The sequence below is a fragment of the Heliconius melpomene genome, chromosome 10 (genome assembly GCF_056956725.1).
Source record: "Heliconius melpomene rosina isolate 202511_hmr_F chromosome 10, ASM5695672v1, whole genome shotgun sequence".
In the NCBI taxonomy this organism is placed as follows: Eukaryota; Metazoa; Arthropoda; class Insecta; order Lepidoptera; family Nymphalidae; genus Heliconius; species Heliconius melpomene.
The window spans coordinates 17,497,128-17,516,736 of NC_140398.1; the positions used below are offsets into that span (position 1 = coordinate 17,497,128).

The following is a 19,609-nucleotide window of genomic DNA, read 5'->3' on the forward strand; positions in this document are numbered from 1 at the left end:
TATATTTATTCTCTATTTATTCACTAATCCTTCGGAACGTTCCCTGAGAGTACCCTCGAGACTATCCCGTTTGATTTACACTTAATGCTGTATATTAAATTAAATTTTATATATTTCAAATTTATTAACCCACGTGATGGTAAGTGAATGACAGATATTTAAAGTAGATTTATAATTAAATGATTATTTCAGGGAGCAAACGAAGATGCAGGACGTATAGGCCTAGTCATAGTAGTGGCCGGTATGGTTGGGTCGGTAGTATGTGGCCTCATCCTGGACAAAACCCATCGTTTTAAAGAAACCACACTGGCTGTGTACGCCGCTACTGTAGTGGGCATGATTATATTCACATTTACTCTCGATTGTGGATATATAGGTGTTGTCTACTTCAGTAGCATTATTCTTGGGTGAGTTGAATGACAAATACTTATAATTATTAATATTTCATTGAATTCATTGCATAGTAAAGCATCAAACGTGGTACAATATTTAATCACCTAAATTGAGCCTAGTTTTCGTGACGTAGTGAGAGCGTTTGATTGAAAAGCGATGGTAGCGGGTTTGATTCCCGGTACATGTCTACATATAAAGATCAGTTCAAAACTAAAATCAGTGCCCCCTGAACAATGTCTCTAGATACCCGTGGTTGGTTAAGATACTTCGTTCACCATGTACCTACCACTTAAATTAAGGGAGGCATTGTCATAACACTAGGCTTTCTTTACCTGACATGCCAGAGAAAGGCAATCGTCTTAATTAAGAAATCGATTTCTGTTAATGATTGATTTCTAATGATGATTCTATTCTCAATATGTATAGTAAAACTATAAAAATTAAATATGGAAAACTATTAATCTGGGTTTTCCTATCATTTAACGAATAAAACAATTATGTTTGTACAACAGGAAAATGCTTAAATATTTCTCTTAGACCTTGAATGTTTAAGTAAAGTGTCTTTTTGCATATGGAATAAGTTTAAAACGAGTTTTATGATGTTGTAAGAAATGTTTATTTTTTGCATTTGCAGTTTCTTTATGGCCGGTTACTTGCCCGTTGGTTTCGAATTTGCTTCTGAAGTCACTTATCCGGAACCCGAGGGTACTACCTCTGGAATACTGAACGCTTGTGTGCAGGTAATACAAATGATATATAAGTCAAATCTAAATATTATTTATTTAATTAAAGCATTACAAATACTTTTGAATATCTAGTTACATAAAAAAGTTAGTAAAAGTTTTAATGTCATCTTTGACATTACCTCGAATAGCAATGGAACATTAGCTGAATGTGTAACAATTTCTTAATGAGTTTTGGTTTTATATTGAAAGTACTTAACATAACAAATGTTTATTATTTATTATATCTGTAATGATAAAACATACTTGATTAATTACAAAAACCTTTTACTTTCTAGGTATTCGGCATCGTTCTAACTCTATTATTCGAATGGATGCTAAGCACTGTGGGAGATCGTTGGGCAGATTTGGCCATGTGTGCTCTCTTAGCACTCGGTACTGTGGTCACTGCCTGCATCCGCTCCGATTTAAGGCGACAGGCTGCACAGAATAAGGCCTAAGATTTATTTTTAGTTTAACTTTACTTTGTATGCCAAGGAAAATGTCATAATAAAATATGAATCTCACCTTAATAATAAACATAATTACATTTTTTGAAAAGATGAAAATAATAATAAAAAGAACGTAATATAAAGTTGCTAGACGTATGCATGGTTTTGCTTTTTGACTTTTTTCCTTGGCAACACTTATATGTTTTATATTTCTAGAATTTTAGCATTGCGATACTATAGATCATTCCAGAATTAATACTCGGACTAACAAATTAAAAATAACAGAAATGTTATTTCTATAAAAAAAATATTAACTTGAACGACCTACATAATATTATGTGGATGATAAGAAATATATTTCTTCAATTCTATTGGATTTTAATATATTGCATTTACCTTAAGAATTATTACAATAAGTTTTTTAACCATTTTATTAATTGTTTAATGGCATATAAATTAAAATTAGACTTCGCTTGAAATCGCTTTAAAGCTTATAAAGCTTTAAATTGTAGTCTGTTAATAAAAAACAAAAAATAAATAACCATTTGAGATACGCAAAATATACAATTTAAGAGTTTTTGTAGAAATTTTACTAACAATTCTAGATAAATGGGTAGATTTTAATAACTTAAATGTTATAAAATATGAAAACGTGACAATAATCAAGTGACGAAAATACGAATCGATATTTTATCATATAAGTATGTACCAAGGTAGCCTTTAGAAGTTACAATAATATTTGTGATAGCATAGTTTTACAGTAGAAATTGAGATGAAAAAATTAAATCCTTTAAACTATAATACATATTTAATACATTTTAGAAAAATTTTCAAATTCATATTTCAAACGTTTTTATAAACACATAATATGATGACATTGGCGGATATAAAGATAAATCTTTATTCTAAATTCTAACCAAGTCATATACCTACATAATGTATCATTTTAAAAACTCCACGTTTTTTACAATATTTTCAAAGCTATTATTATAAAGACTTGTATCGTTGCTTCTGCTAAATGCTATATTTATAGGTATGTAATACCTGCATAAAATATACGTTTTTTAATTTTTCCTTGTAAATGATATATTAATTATGGAAGTGCCAAGTTATGTACAAGAATGTTATCTTTAAATTATATGTGGTAGATTACAAAAGCGAAATTTCTTTAAAATTGAATATACGTGACTTTTGTTTTAGTTATAGAATTAAAATTATAAATAATTATTATAAAGTTGAGTCTAAGCTATTTTTGGTTCACTTAATAAATTCTATTTAAATTATATTAGAAAATGATATAAAATTATTTAAGTAAAGGGGCTGATTGACTTGCAACAACATAAACATGTGACGTCGGTGTTGTATTATACAAAAATAATAATCAATATACTTTGTTAATTTAAATTAGATTTTCATGAGTAAGTACGTAGTACGTATACGTAAGTAGTTGTCATTTTTCTTACTTTTTACTTATACTTAAATATTGTACAATAATACAAAACATAATTGATTTAGATGATTTTACGTTTTTAGGCACCGCTATATTTATTTTGCTCAATAATTGTTAAATGGCAACTTATTGTATCAATATCAAGTGTTATATTCTATTTTTTGTATCTAAAACTCACGTGTCTTTAGGCTTTCTTCTTGATCAGTACAACGAAATAAAAATATATATTGTTGACAAGTAATAAAATGTGATTCTTTTAAATTGCAAATGCACATATTAATATTACACATATATGATAGTTCCTATGCTTCTTCATGTATTCAGTTATTTAAAAAAGGCTTGTGATTTTATTTTATGTAACTAAAAATAATTTCTGTCTGTAAGTTTTAGCGACCCAGTATTATTATACTTTTAAGGATGATGTTGCTAATAAATTAATTTATATTACAACGATTTATACTTTTAGATATAAGTGTGTGTGTGTGTGAAAAACAGAGCAAATTGTTTATCATTATATCAACTATATATGTGCTATTTATTTACATATGTATTATTTGGGTGATAAAATATAAAAATTTAAAATACAGAGAGAGTAAAAAAAAATGGCTGAAGAATATTATTTTTATGTACCATTACAACTGACCTACAATTATATAATGGTCCTTCACAACTTCTGACCATAATTAAAATTATTTACATTTAAACGAGATACAGCAAAGAGTTTCTTGAATTATTATTAGTTTATTTTATTCCCATTGATTTTTTAACCGTCTAAACGGTTACAGGGCTATAAATAAAAGAGATAATAAATATTGGCCAGAAATACTTGATTTATTTTATGTGTAATTTGATATAATAATTATATATTTATCTCATCTTTTAAGTAAGAGAAATGTCATCATACGTTGTTTGCTAATAATAAAATATCTTGAAACAATAAAATAAATAATAATAATTATTTTTATTTTATTATATTGACTATAGAATTGGATTGACAATAAAGATTGAATTGTTACATTTCTAATGTACTTGAGTGGTGTTTAGCTTAAATAATGTGTTTAATCAATATATGATAATGAATATAACGTAGGAATATTTTTATAGCGGTTTAAGATAGTACATAACAATAAAAATAATGCTGTGAAAACAAAATGTTTGCTACAGTTATGTTTTTTTAGTATAATAAGCCGCAACTTATAATAAAAATAATAAATTAGTAATATTATTATTAGAAGTATTATATAAGACCTGGATTAAAGTGTTAAATAAAATTTGTTGATGTGTAATTAGTGTTACTTTTTTTTTACATCTACCTATCTATCCATTACTTGCATCAAAAACGAATAATAAAATAAAATACTTTCAAAGATCGTGAATACCTACTATTAATTTTAAATACTATTTCGACTACATATTTAATTGAACCAACATTGATTGTGCCACCTATTCAAACTACTACATTATATACCTACAAAGCACAATAATGTTATGAATTTAGTCAATAATAATTCTTAAAATATTATATACTTGTCAATTGATTATTAATATAACGGTAAATATATATAACGTAATCACGTTAAATTATTTAAATCATTTTTTAAAAAAAACAATGTCATTGAAATAAAATTAATCATTATTCAATATAGACCACAGAGTTCTAGTTTTTTAGTTTTAGTTGGGTATAATGATATTTAACATTGGTAATTCGTTACATCACATCCCTTTGGGTAAATGTGTTCTGTGGTTACATCCCTAGTTGATAAAAATTAAACGTTGCCATGGCGGTCTATTCAATTCAATGTTTACGGAATTATTATATAGATGTGTTTAAAGTTATAAGTGTATTTAACTGCCTTTTTATGTTATTGGTTAAAGTGATATAGTTACTCGTTAAAAATAATAAACCAAATAGATATGTGAATTGGATGTTGACCGAATGTTTTTATTTCGTTGGAAAAGAAAATCTGCATTTAGGATACTTATTTTACATAAGCAGTTTTATCATGAATGATAATAATGACAAAGTCCCGTATAATGTTTGTAAAAGCCACAAAATCAAATCTGAAAAGGGTAAGTCATTTTAATATACAGCTGAAACTTTGCTTATTAAGTTTTTTCGCTAATAATATCTTTAATAATATCTTTTTTTTAGATTTATATAGACTATGTCCATCAAAGCTCAGTAAGGAAGAGTTGGAAAATCTTTACTTTGTACTATTAGATAGTAATAATCAACAGAAGAAAACTATAAATAAACAATTAGATGAAATTAAAGTTCTAAATACTAAACTTCAACGAAAAGCTGGTCAAAAAATTGTTTTAGGTAACAAAGACTGCTGTAATGGCAGCAGGGTTATAATAAATGATCAAAAGGAATCGTAAGTTCATAAATATTAATTTGAAAAATACACCAATAATTTTATAGGCATACATTTCTATTTCATTAAGGCCTATAACAATTGCCATCATAAATATTTTATTACAAATAAATAATAATTTATAGGAATTGTGTAAATAATACAAAATTATTAAATAAATATACACTATTTTTGAATGTTTGATGATTTTTTTATTTGCCTGTAGAGGCTCTCATGATATAGTGAAACAGTGTCTAACTGTTGGCTGTGAGTTTGATGCCCAATCTGGTCATGTGTCATAAATAACTCTTAGTTATTTTCATTTTGTTATGTGGTGCAGCTTAGGTAGAAACTATTTTTATATAAAATTTCCATGTTTCTAGATTGGCCGATATACAAAGAGCTAATGAGAGACTCACTGATAGAATTAAAATTTTAAATATGAGACTTTGTTCAGCTAAACAGTTCTTGAGACGCGGCTCACAATCTGCTTCATACTGCTCAAAATGTTTTTCTTCCACTTCATTCCTCAAGTATGCATTACAATTTGTTAATATTTTTTTATTTATGATTGATAGATGAGTAAGTCATGTTTTTTATATTTTTTGTAATAATTTCAGCAGTTTCAACTTAAAGTTCAGTTCATTCAGTTAAATATTAAATGAAGCTTTACCAAGTTCTCCATTTACAATACTGAAAATAAAAAATGTAATAAAGTTAACATTTATTATTAAAAAAATTTATAAACAAATGATATTTGTGGTATAATTTTAAATTAATAGATGCATGTAGATTTGGAAAATCATTTTTTTAAATTATATTCCCTTTTCAATTATTTCCTAATTTATTATTTACAGAAATATATCAACAAGTGCACTAAGTACTAAAAGAAGTGAAAGCAATCTTTATGTGACACAAAAATCTTTCCAAAATTTTAATAGGTATGTATTGTAATGGTTGTAAATTCAATTGTCGCTTATTTTTTTAATTAACATATTTTGTCATTGTACTTTTTATAACACAGTGAGTTTGTATGCTACTTGGGGGAAGATTTTTGTTGGTGGTATTGAGTTCTGCCACTGCGCTGTATAGACACTAAGTGCTCTCTGTCCACTCTGCTATACTTAAAAAAATATATAAGTATACTTGTTAGCTTTCTTCTATGCCTAAATTTATTAAAGAAAATAGTTCCACATAGTTTTTAATTCAACTGAAGAGAGATAAAAAAATTTTTTTCTGAGTTGCTTAATTTTTTTTATATCATTTACATAAAAATATACAGAAAAAATGCTTCTTTTACAGAGAGAAAGTGCAGACTATTAAAATAATGCATACTATTTCAACACAGGTTGATATGTAAGTTGTGTGTTAATAGTAATTACCCTATGTATATAATAGGTTTTGGAGAAGTAAGGTAGAAAAAAATTGTTTTCTGATATGCAGCAAAAATCTTGAGCTGCTTGGCCTAATATTAGAATATTTTGGCAATGTTATTTTTACACTTTTAACATGAATTGAAGTTTTGATATAATATAGTGATTAGAGAATTATTAGTTACAAAATTTGAGACAAATTATTTAATATATTTCTGGTTAACATTTAAAAATTTCTTTTATTAAAGGTCTTGTATCCAAGATATTTGTGAGGAGAATAAATGTCGTAATACAATAGATGAATTGAAACAGAAGATTTTTAAATTAGAGGTAGTGCATAACAAATAAAAAACCTACATGTAATTAAATAATAATTAATTGATATATTGTGTGAAATATAAAAAAGAGTCTTTTTTCTAGATATTGGCTAAATCACAAGTCGAGAATATGGAAAAAGTAAAAGAAATGGAAACTCAAGTAAACATTGTACATAAAGAAAATATTCGTCTTCGTGCAGAATGTATTAGCATTTTGGAAAAATTAAAAGAGAAGGAGAAAGGGTGTATTGAACTATTGCAAGAATTAAGGAATAGTGAATCTCGATGTGGTGAGTTAATAAAAACAAATATTTCCATATTCTTGGGTACCCTCTACCTACCTTATGCTTAATCAAAAGTTGTTCTTTCAAATAATCTAATATACTGTTCTAGACCATCTACTGTACAATTAAATTTACAATAAATTATATCTATGAATGAAAACAAATGTTCCATCCCAGACAAAATCAATCTCAGATTGAGAGTGATTTATAAATATGGGCCTTAGTTTTGAACCAACAACTATCACTAAATATGTTCGAGATCCAGGGTCCTCAAACTATCGGAAAAACTAATAACTGAACTATTTATATAAATAAAATAAAAAATATACATAATTAAAATTAATGTACATTTCTTGATCAAGATACAAGTTTATTCAGTCTAATAAAATATTTTTGTACCACAGATAATCTCAATGCTGATTTATTAATAGAAAAATCTAAAGTATCAGAATTAGAAACACAAATAAAGGCAAGCGATATTTCAGAGCAAATAACCAGGGCTTTAGAAGTTCATATGAAGAAAAGTGTTGTAAGTGTAAAAAAATTTTTTTTTACTTTTTTGTTTTAAAAAATATATAATACAAATATCCTAATTTAATGTCAAAATTATGCATGAGATTTTATCTAAAAAAACAGTGTTAAAAATGAAATTTATTTTAAATTTTATAACAACTTTGTCTACATCCCGTTTACCAACAACCATGAATATAACACTGAATATAACATTTCAGTTATTACTTCCTAACAATATAACAAGCGTGGAAGATAAAACGATATCGAATATAGCTTCAGAAGATTCTGGGTACACTGATACTAATAAGAGTCGAGAAAGTAATAAAAAGGTAAAAAAAGTATTATAACATAATACATACATGAGAAAACGATGGGTTTAAGACATGTTATATTTTGTATGGCAGAACCTAACGCAGATAAGATTATTAGTATATTTTCCCCAGGAGTCGTCTAGAAATAGTGAACAAGAAGAAGAAGCGGAAGATGTCACACAACACATTGCAAGTCTTCAAGCTCAATTAGACAACATAAAGCGTTCTTTAGTACGTATTTACAGCTATTTCGTTATTAAAGAAATGTATTTTTAAAATTGTGTTTTTATAACAATAGCTATTTTTACTCTGGTCTAAACCTAACTAAACTATAGATAGATTTCACTCTTTTTTAGTTCTATTAAGAACTCGTTTTAATATTCGCCCGCGTGGTCATATGGAAATTACACAATTCAAAGCTATGTTTTAGACAAACACATGTTAAGTGATCGCAGGTATGAAAAGTAGGTCCTGAGATTTGCGTGTTCAACCAAGCAAACTCTTTAAAAAAATAATCAAAAATCGTCTTCATGCTGTATCCAGCACACAGCAGGGTAGGCAGAAGGAACTTAGTGTTAAGACACTCCGTTCCCCACTTTCTGCCGAATTCTGAAGGTATTGCTTATTGAGTGGCAGAACTCCACGCCGCGTTTTGCCTCGACCCCAGAGCGAAGAAATGAAAATATAAACGTAAATAAATCAAACTCGTAACTATAAATAAGGGGGCAAAATTTTTATTTATTTTAACAATTTAAATAAATACACGATATAATCGTACACATAATTTATTAAATTAATTTTATTATAATTTAATAAATATATTGTTTTGTCTTAGGAAGCACAAAAACAAAGTACAGACGACCATGAAAAAATATTTGAGCAAACACTACAAGAGAGTAAATACAGTAGTGATTTAAATACTGGTTTGAAATTTTTAAATAAATCAAATATGTAAGTGTTTTTTAATTATTTTTTTTATTAATAATGATTTTCTTTGATGGTTGTTACGTAATATTTCTTAAAGAGGAATATGTAGATTTTTGATTACAAAGATTTATTTGTGTTAGCTATAAGTTTTATCGTTACTTATGTGTAAAATTTAAATCCACAGTTAGCATTTATATTTCAAATATGTAGTATATAAATATTTTTTGTTATTTTTAAGGATTTCTTCTTCTTCATACGTTTCAACAGAAGAACTAATGATACCCAGAAACAATTTAAATGAACAAGATTTATCTAAAAATGTATCAAAAATACCTTTACCTATTAAACCGGCGCATATCACTAATTTGAGTGAAAATATTAATAATGTTAAGGTCCAAAAAGCAAAATTAAATGCAACAGATAAAAATGATATTATAGAAAATACTGATGAAAGTGTCATTATTATTGAAAATGCTGAAATAAACTTTCTTAAATATAAGGAAATACCAGAAATAACCAAAAGTGAAGTTGAAAGTAATAAACTAAAACCTAATTTTAGTAAAAATGAATCACATAATATAAATAAAGACAATAATAGCAAAGATGCTATAGATTCAAAAAAAAATCATCATGAAACTAAAGACACAATTGCAGATGAAACAAATGATAAAATAAAAGATACAAATGAATATATGGATAATAGTTCAGGACATAATACTTTTGTTATAGAAAAAAAGAAATCAAGGAAAAGTAGGGTTAAAAGTGTTGATGTTAATATAAAAGCTGTTGATATTGGTAAGTACTTTAAATATAATTATTTTATACAATTAACAGTGAATTTAGAAATAAGTCATAAAATATAAAATATTTAAAAGTTGTCAACATTTATATGTGAAACAAAAAAGTACCTATCGACAAACTTTCCCAGTTTTTACTTTTTATTTTGGTTCACAATGTTATCCCTCATATAGCAATGTAGGCAGTTTGAACCTAGTGTTAATGAAATCTGTCTCCTGCTCTTAAATAATAATAACCGTAGCGGGCTGGTGGCACAATGGTGTGGCTTTGTTAGTTATGGCTTTGTTGTTAAGTTATGGCTGTGTTTTTATGGTATTGTTGTTAAGTTTCGCGAAACGGAGGGTCATAACACTAGGTTCTCTCTGCCTACCTCGCTATACATGTGTGGGATACAACGTGAAGCTAAATATAATAATCATATTTTTCAGATACTAAATCCAAACAGAAGCCACTAGCTACATCATCTCCCACTCGTTTACGCAATTCCATATTTACTGATATATCTGACAATACTGACTGCGAAATATCATCTTTGACTGACATCACTAATGGTAATAATGTATATATTGAATTTTATGTATGTTTTTTTTTATGTTTTTAACATTTTTAAAGTTTTATTTTTTTACGTTTAATTTTTTTTTCAAAAAAATAACAAGTAAAAATATTGTTTTTAGCTTCACATTATATCCTGTATATAGAAAGGTAGGCAGAGAGCACCTGGGAACCTAGTGTTAAGACACACTGTTTCTCATTAAGACACTTCTGTTCCACACTTTCCATTGCATTGCGTGTTAAGTGGCGGTCGTCAAGGAAAATATGAAATATTTCATTACCTCGAGTGGGAATTGAACCCACAACCTGTCGCGATTCACTTGTGCCTCTGCAACACGACTGGCATCAATAACTCTAAACATATATGTAATAGTAATTATTAATTTAATTCTTAAACCATTTTCAGATAAAAGTCCCATAGATTATATATCGCCGGGTGAAGAAAGATTGGCGTTCAGTAACTCTACCATAACTACGACTGACTATGGCTCGCTGAGTGAGGGGGAATTACCTGTTTATGAAGGTATTGGTGAGAAAATATATATTTTTTTTAGACTTTAAAGAAAATATTTGAAATACTTTTTTTGGATTTTTTTTAACCATACGTTATACAATGTTGATAGTTAATAAAATCATCCAAGTATATAGATAGAATTTGAATTATTTTGTTTTGTTCGGAACAAAGCACTGCTTTTGGTAAAATCATATAAAAATACTAGTATGATATTGTCAATCTTCTTCTTCTTCTTCTTCCTGGCATTAATCCCGGCTATTACCAGGGTCTGCCTTCCTACTTACCCTACTCCACTTTGCACGATCTTTTGCGTCCTCGGTGGTTAGACCATTGGCTCTCATGTCCTGCATCACGACATCCAACCAGCGCTTCCTTGGGCGTCCGGGAGGTCGCGCCCCAGGAACTAGTATAGCAAGGCACTTGCGTCCGACATAGTTCTTAGGCCGGCGCGTAACGTGGCCAAACCATCTCAAGCGACGCTCTTGGAGCTTATCCGCTACGTCACGGACCCCAAGACTACCTCGAATGAATGTGTTGCGTATGCGGTCAGACCGCGTTACGCCGCACATCCACCTCAGCATCTTCATTTCCGTGACGTGAAGCTCCAGAGTGTGCCGAGATAGTGCTGGCCAACATTCGCTGCCGTATAAAAGAACCGGTCGGACGATGCTCTTGTATATCAGCCCCTTGAGCTTGGGCGGTATTCTGCGGTCGCAGACCACACCAGTGACCTCCCGCCATTTGGCCCAGGCAGCGCTTATCCGGCCATGGACATCGTGGTCGATGCCTCCAGACTCGTGCATAACGGATCCAAGGTACCTGAACTTCTCCGACTTAACGGCTGGCTCAGGACCTATAAGGATGGTGCTCGAGTCCCGGCTCCCGCAGGCCATGTACTCTGTCTTCGACACATTTAGTTTAAGACCGCCGTTCTCAAGCGTACCCTTCCAGAGGTTCACTTTACGCTCCAGCGTCAGTCGGTTCTCGGCAATGAGTGCTATGTCGTCGGCATACATCATCAGCCATGGAGGCTGGTCCTGGATGTGAGCCGAGACAGTATCAAGCACTACATTGAACAAGAACGGACTAAGAGCCGAGCCCTGGTGAACCCCCACTGTAATCGGGAAGGGTCTAGTGTCGCCAACAGCAGTCCTAACCATAGAAGCGGAATCGTGGTACATGCCTCTGATAATCTCAATATAGGCCTCAGGGATCCCTTTGGATCGCAATGCCCACCAGATACACTGACGAGGCACACAGTCAAAGGCCTTCTGCAGATCTAAAAAGGCCACGTGCAGAGCTCTCCTTTTTTCCCTGTATGCCTCCATCAAAGTTCTGAGGGCGAAAATGGCGTCCATGGTGCCCGATCCTGGCTGAAATCCATATTGAGACTCAGAGACAGTACACTCTCGGCGGAGCCTGAGGTCGATCATGCGCTCGAAGAGCTTCATGGTATGACTCATAAGCTTAATGCCCCTATAACTACCACAATCTTGAACACTGCCCTTTCCCTTGTAAATAGGGGTAATAATGCTAAGCCGCCACTGATGCGGCATCTTACCAGTGTTCAAGATATGGTTAAAAAGGTCAGTAAGCATGAGCACACCAAGAGAGCCCAACGATTTCCACGCTTCGATCGGGATGTCGTCAGGTCCCACCGCTTTTCCGTTCTTCATGCGTCGAAGGCAATTACGTGTTTCGTCAAGGGTTATTGGGGCAATAAGCCCGAGGTTAGGCGGTGGGTCGTGATGAAGACTGTATGGGTGCTGAGTATTCAGCAACTCCTGGAAGTAGCTTCTCCACCTCTCCTTCACAGAGTCATGATTACAGAGCAGCGTGCCCTGGGAATCTTTGACGCAAAGACATTTTGCGATATCTTGCGTCACTTTATCCCGGGAACGTGCCAGTTTGTAAATGAGCTTCTGCCCCTCCACAGTTTCAAGTTTATCATACAATGGTGACAAACTCTCACTGCGGGCTCTGGCTACAGCTCTTTTACTGGCACGTTTAGCTACTGTGTACTCCAGTCTGTCTTCAGGAGAGTTGGATTCCTGCCACTTCTTAAAGGCAGCCTTCTTTTCACGAGTAACCTCCTGCACCTCGTCATTCCACCACCATGTCTCCCTGTCGATGACACGTCCTCCCCTAGAAAGGCCAAGAACTCGCCTGCCCGCCGCAATGATTGCCGACTGAGCCCGATCCCAAGCATCCTGAGCAGTCTCGGTGTTAGTCGAAATATCGTGACTTTTCACCTCTGCCAGGAAGTCGGTCTGCATCGGTCCATTCAGCAACCACCACTTGATCCGAGGCCTACGTTTCTCGGCTACTTTCTTCTTCGGAGTGACGTTAAAGTCCATGACAAGAAGACGATGTTGGGCCGTTAGGCTTTCGCCTGGAATGACCTTACAGTTAGTTACCCTGCCCATATGACACCGTCTGGTCAATAGGTAGTCTATTTGAGTTGAGTGGGACCCGCTCTTATACGTGATAAGGTGCTGAGAATTCTTTTGGAAGAACGTATTCACGACGGCCAGATCAGACGCAATACAGGTTCTCAGAATGTTTTCTCCCTCTGCATTGCGAAGACCGTGCCCATAACCCCCGTGAACACGTTCATACGGCTCAGCAGCCTTACCGACGTGCCCGTTCAAATCCCCCCCAACTAAGACCACTTCGGTACACGGCACAGCAAGTAGCACCCCTTCATACTGCTCCCAGAATGTCTCCTTTTCGGCCGCGCTACATCCCGCCTGGGGAGCATAGGCACTGATTAAGTTTGTGATGACGCCCTCAATCAGTACCCTCACTCGCATCAAGCGGTCGGAGCGACGGTCAACTTCAAGGAGCCCATTCTGAAGCTCTTCAGATAGCACTACCGCTACACCGTTTCTACCCGAAGGTGACCCAGTGTATATAAGCCGGTAACCCTGTCCGATGTTACGGGACTTATTGCCCTTCCAGCGTGTTTCCTGGAGGAAGGCACACTGGACCCGACGTCTCATGAGTACATCTGCGAGATCCCTGCATCGTCCGGTCAGAGAACCAATATTCCACGTTGCAAAGCGGAGTTTCCTTCTGGGTACTAGCGTCTTTAGCCGTGCCCGTACATGACACGGTAGCCCTTGCCCACTTGTCGCAGGTGTAGGGCGATGTGCCTGCGCGTCGTTTTGCGGCGACGCCCTAGCCGTACCCAGTCTGTTGTTTTGTCGGTCCATATAAGTGGCGGTTGGCGGTTTTTAAATGGAGCGACTGCCGTCTGACCTCCAAAACCCCTTTGTGGGGAAAAACCGAGGAAGGGAGAGGAAAATAGAAGGGGTAGGATAGGTAGAAGGAGGGAGCTAAGGGAAGGAGGGGGGGAGTTAGGACACCATTCTTACGGACTGGATGAGGATGTAAGAGTGGCGGCTCGAGGATCCGGGGTCGCGTACCCGTATGCCCACAAACAAATATCGGACAGATATTAGTCAGGACATCCTCTGGATCCAGTCAGGACATCCTCTGGATCCAAATGATGAAACTCCTATATAAGTATTATAAGTATTCATTTAGTAGTTTTAGGAAATATAATATAAGTAGTTAGAATGATAATAGGACAATAAATATAATTCAATGATTCGACAATGACGATTCTTTAGCTAATAATCATATTTTTTTTTTGGGAAATCGTATAAATTTTTTATCATAGCAGAATTTAAATCCGCGTCTATTGGAAATTCAATCGCTCTGATCACTACACCATACGTTCTCATCGTGCTATGTTGAAATTCTTGTACGTGCGCTTACTATTTATGTAAGCTAAAATCTCTGTAGGGAGATTTTTATAAACTTACACACTTTTTCATTATAAACTACACAATGGAAATTGCTTAGAATTATCATTTAGCAAGAACACTTTAAAAATGTTATAAATGGTAAATATACTTTGTCTATTTTAAAACGTAGACTATAAAAACATATAAAAGTATTTGAAAATACAGCTGCTTGGATATAATGCTTCTTTCAATGTAAATAATTATATTTTTTTTGCAGTCAAAAAAATGACTATTGCTGAAGTGGGTGCCGGTAGGTAAGTAAATTTACCAGCACTTTTATGTCTTTAATTAGTTAGTATAATATTTATTTATAATTATTATTTTATATTATTTGGTTTTGTACGCCTTATTTGATCCAATAATTAATACTAAGTACTAAAATGTCCAACACAATCTGACTATATCCTATCAATTGAAAATCAATTCTTTTTTCAATATTTATTGAGAAAATTAAAGTTATATTTAAGAAAATAATGTAATAATGATATTTCAGTAAAACATCAAAAATCAAAATGGAGGAAGCTCTCAGCGCCGTCAGTACAGAACTAACAAAATGCAGAGAGCTACTGTACATGGGGAGGAATGGGTCACTAGTAACTAATATTGAGAAATTACATAAATTCTCTTATCCATATAATTTTACATTACCTTTACAGTAGTTTATATATGATTCTTCCAGCTATATATTAATAATTTTAGATAATAATCAATGTAGTATAATGTGATTGACTAGTCGTGGGCGCTCTGAAGTTGGCTGTAAATGGCTGCACAGATTTCTTTTTTTATTTTTTTTCCCCCAGTGTAGTTCACTGGAACACGAATGTTCAAAAAATGTAATTCCAGGATGGCCACGACTCGTCGGCCGTTCTATACAATAAGTAATATAGAATGTAGTAGGTATATTAAATTAGAATAAGGTATTGTGAATCTCTTTTAAGTAGTATGTATAGATAGCAATATATATTTAATTAGAACCCTATTTTACATTAAGTGAGATTTTTTAGTAAGTAGTTTACAGTCACACACTGTACTACTGCACAAAAAAGTAAGTTACAATACACTAGGTTCCGAGGTTCCCTCTACCTTCCATGATATGTGTGGTATACCACACATATCGTGTATCACAGCGTGAAGCTGAAAAGAAGTAAGTTTGATAAGCTCTGTAGAACTTCCTTTTACAAGTATTTAGTATTAATAACAATCATAAATAATATCTGTGTATTATAATTATAAGTATTGTTTCGCTTTAGTTATATTTTTTGGGGTTGCCAGTGAAGGCTCATGTTATATTTTAGTTCTTTTAAATAATATATTTTATTATAGAAGTGAAATGAGAGAGTTGTGCATTTTTTCACACATGACGCGCAGAAGCACTTTTATCTTCTAAAAAAAAACAAAACCTATATGACTAAATATCACAATAATTGCGTTTACAATATTATACGTTTCACTGCTCCACTATGACTCTTAAAATATTTTTTTTTTATGAAAAGTAATTTATAAATATTTTTTACCAATTCTTTAAAAACGATAGTTTATAGGTTATTTTTTTATATTTTTAACTTTTTATTAACTACGGATACGGTAGGGTAGACAGTGAGAAAACATATGGATATTATTATTTTATGTAATCACTAGTTTACTCTGCCAAGTAATGATAATTGCGAAGGTTAACTACAGTATATTTTGAGCGCATTTCCGCTTATTACGAATGCTCATAGTTTTATGGGCTTCAGACATTTCCTTCATATATGTGTAATATTACATATACCTATATGATTTTTTACATCCATGGCGAGATGCAGTGTGAAGCTAAAAAAACAATATCTATAATCATTCAATCATAATCTACGGTGAACCGCTTTTGTTAAGGCCGCGTTTCCTTATTTCTTACACTTTTAGTTAGACTATTATAATTCTTAATAGGATGTTTGACTTTTCATAACCAATGTTATGTTATATCCTTCCCAAGTTTAATACAACAAAAAATTTCATTCAATTTTGTCCAGTAGTCCCGAATATATGAATAAAGAAACAAACAAATAGACATAAAAATATACCATAAAAAATATAACAAATATACCAACTTCGGAAAAGTTTAAATGTTGCACTTAAAAAATAATTTTTAACAACATCAAAGAAACTACTCAAAATGTACACACATTTAAAATCTATACACATTTACTATTTCATACATCTGTCTAACGATCAAAATACAATTCAGTCATAGTGGTGTGACGGCGTGCGGCGGACGCGCTCGCTCTTCACTGACTCCGCGATTGTCGGATTACTGTAATACACGTTTAGTTAACCCCCAAAACCCCCATGTAACCCCAAACCTTGTGATCCAAATTCCCTTCGTCACGTCACAACCCTTTAAGACTTTGCCACATAACATAATTATACATCGCGAGTGATACAAATTCCCAAAATATACAAGAAAATTGAAACATTGTCCTGTTTTAATCACAATTTAAGCTTTGTAAATCGTATATAGAGTAATTTTGAAATTTTTCAATAATTTTTCGTATAAACTTCGCAAGTCCGCTTTATATAAGTGTTTAAACATAATAATATAGAAGAAAAAGAGGAAAGTGGTTATCATTTAATATAACTAAATAATGAAAAGTGGCTAAGAGTCCATTGCTGTCCCGGAAGTTAGCATGTCGTCTGGTGTCCAGCAATACATAAAAACTACTTTTATTCAATCACAATTTGTTATTTAAGCTTAAAGACTAGGTATACAAAAAACCGTACTTAGGGTATTTTAATCTCAGATTGGACACCAAACCTTTGATCCTATTCGCGGCCCCAGAAATGTCCTCTTTATAGTACTAGCTTTAGGCAGTTACCACAACTTTTTTATCTTAATAGTATAGAAGTTTCGCTTGAAAACATTGTCTGTACAACAGAAACGCACATTTTTAGTAAATAACCAGATTTTTGTTGTCATTATTGTAAGGGGTTCAAGTGATATTTAAGTTGTATAGATAATTACTAATTAGAGAAGTCTAAGCACATTTTTATAGCATCTGTGGTCCTGTGTTCTCATAGTCTGACCTTGTAATTTCCAAATAATTAATCATTTTCTTACATTCACGAACCCAGTCAATATATCGGCCTGATACCTTTTTGTCGGTTTTAGGAACATTATGCCACAAATATCATACTTTGTTTAGCCAGATTGGAGATAAATATTTAAATAAATTGGATACCAGTGGACGTAGTGTTAGTTGCACCGTCTTCTCTGGCTACTCCGCTCGAAAAAACGCGTGAAGCTAAGAAAGAAATAAAAATATTGAACTCGCAACCGCCAATTCAATTGTTACTTTTCACTAACCATGCCGTAGGTAAATCTTTAAATGACAGATAATGTGCGCCGGGTTTAGCTAAGATTAATCGGTCAATCAATCTGCATGCGCACGCGTCCTTGCCCCACTGACGTGCCAAAGACGCGGACGCTTTTAGCTACCAGAACAAACTTTCTTTACCCCGGTCCTAGTCTATTTACGACCTAATTTCCTGGCGACAAAGGGCGATCGTATCAGAAGTCCATCTTGTCATGTCTTCTGAACTCTAGTTGGATGGCAAAAGCAGTTTGGACTTTATTACTACCGGATTAAAGGATAGTAAAGCTATAAGCAATCATTGGTTTCGAATAGTGGACTATTCGGCCTCGCCCACTGACATTTTGATACGGAAAAAATATTTCTGATGTTATTCTTATGTCAGCAGTAGTCTTAAAATGTATAATATTGACATATTTTGCTTTGAATTAAGTTATGTGAGTGCGTTCCTATACTACTTTCGTTTCTTAAATTTTTAGCTGTAAATTCCTTTTTTCTTAACGTTGTTTGCCGCTTCTGCCGGATATTGCCCAACACATCTATTTTTATGTTCCATTCAATCTCTTGAGATTGGAATGTCTTTGGATGAATTGGTTATTAAAATGATATTTTGTTTAATTTATATAATGTAGAGTTGCGGAGCTTCTCTTGTAAGTAGTGAGATTTGTATAACAATCAATAGCAGTTTCATGTTTTTACGTGTATTGCGATAGGTACAAAGAATACAAATTTTTAACTTACTATAAGATATTATAATTAAGATAAGCTCGAAAATTAAGCGAAAAGTAGGAAACGAAGTATCTTAACTGGCTACCTGATTATGCGGGAAAACCCATGAAAGGAGTTTTTTTACATTTTTCACCACTTTGGTTTTCAACGTCTATGACTTTATGTCAAGTGAATCAGGCGACTAATTTATCTCAGCTACGTTAGCGACATTTCCGTTGATGCTCTCGTGCTGAGTGATAGATTATTTTGGCTTTTAACTACAATGTATTGTTTTTCTTCTATATATATTATTGTAAGATTTATATTAGTACCTATACTGCGGGACGTGAGTGCCTTTCTTATCGAAGGAAATTTTCGTTTTCCAATCTGATTAGACCTAGTGTATCAAAAAGTACTATAATCAAACGAAATACGTCGAAAACGGCTTAAGCTCACAAAATAGAAAGTACTATCATATATCCTGAGTCTCCAAATACTCGATACATTGAGATCATATAAAAACGCGCGGCATCGCGAATTTTTCTCGTATAGCAGGGTAGGCAGAAGGAATCTAGAGCAAAGACATTTCATTCCACTTTCTCAAAATTTCTAGCAGGGAGATGAAAATAATTTAAATTGCCTCACGTGGGAATCGAATTTACAAACGTTACGTTTACAGTCAGATACTACTCCACATCGGCCTGATATAATTCACTGGTTCTATTAAATGCACAGGACGTACCGTCATATAAAACATCTTATTTTCATTCATCCTGTTC

At 32.7% G+C, this 19,609-nt stretch overlaps 2 protein-coding genes across 9 annotated transcripts in view; both read left to right on the forward strand.

Annotated features, from left to right (window-relative positions):
* The window catches only part of HisT (Histamine transporter), a 40,381-nt gene extending 36,078 nt beyond the window's left edge, over positions 1-4,303 (forward strand). For all 7 annotated transcript variants that reach the window (XM_085192182.1, XM_085192181.1, XM_085192185.1 and 4 more), the window contains 3 exons: positions 193-407; positions 1,028-1,133; positions 1,415-4,303. In XM_085192182.1, the coding sequence (XP_085048308.1) occupies positions 193-407; positions 1,028-1,133; positions 1,415-1,576 (483 nt within the window). In that variant the 3' untranslated portion in view covers positions 1,577-4,303. The remainder of the gene's footprint in view (positions 1-192; positions 408-1,027; positions 1,134-1,414) is intronic.
* Positions 4,304-4,484: 181 nt separating this feature from the next.
* Positions 4,485-16,109, forward strand: LOC146536023 (uncharacterized). 2 transcript variants are annotated; one of them, XM_085192177.1, is made up of 16 exons: positions 4,485-5,087; positions 5,170-5,395; positions 5,758-5,907; positions 6,232-6,315; positions 6,677-6,730; positions 6,996-7,077; positions 7,168-7,354; positions 7,753-7,877; positions 8,080-8,190; positions 8,305-8,403; positions 9,008-9,123; positions 9,338-9,894; positions 10,326-10,448; positions 10,856-10,978; positions 14,993-15,029; positions 15,269-16,109. In XM_085192177.1, the coding sequence occupies exons 1-16, from the start codon at positions 4,943-4,945 to the stop codon at positions 15,432-15,434; spliced, it is 2,385 nt and encodes a 794-aa protein (XP_085048303.1). In that variant the 5' UTR covers positions 4,485-4,942; the 3' UTR covers positions 15,435-16,109. The 2 variants fall into 2 exon arrangements, with proteins under 2 accessions (XP_085048303.1, XP_085048304.1); XM_085192178.1 differs by having other exon boundaries at positions 4,488-5,087; positions 10,856-10,972.
* The last annotated feature ends 3,500 nt before the right edge of the window (positions 16,110-19,609 follow it).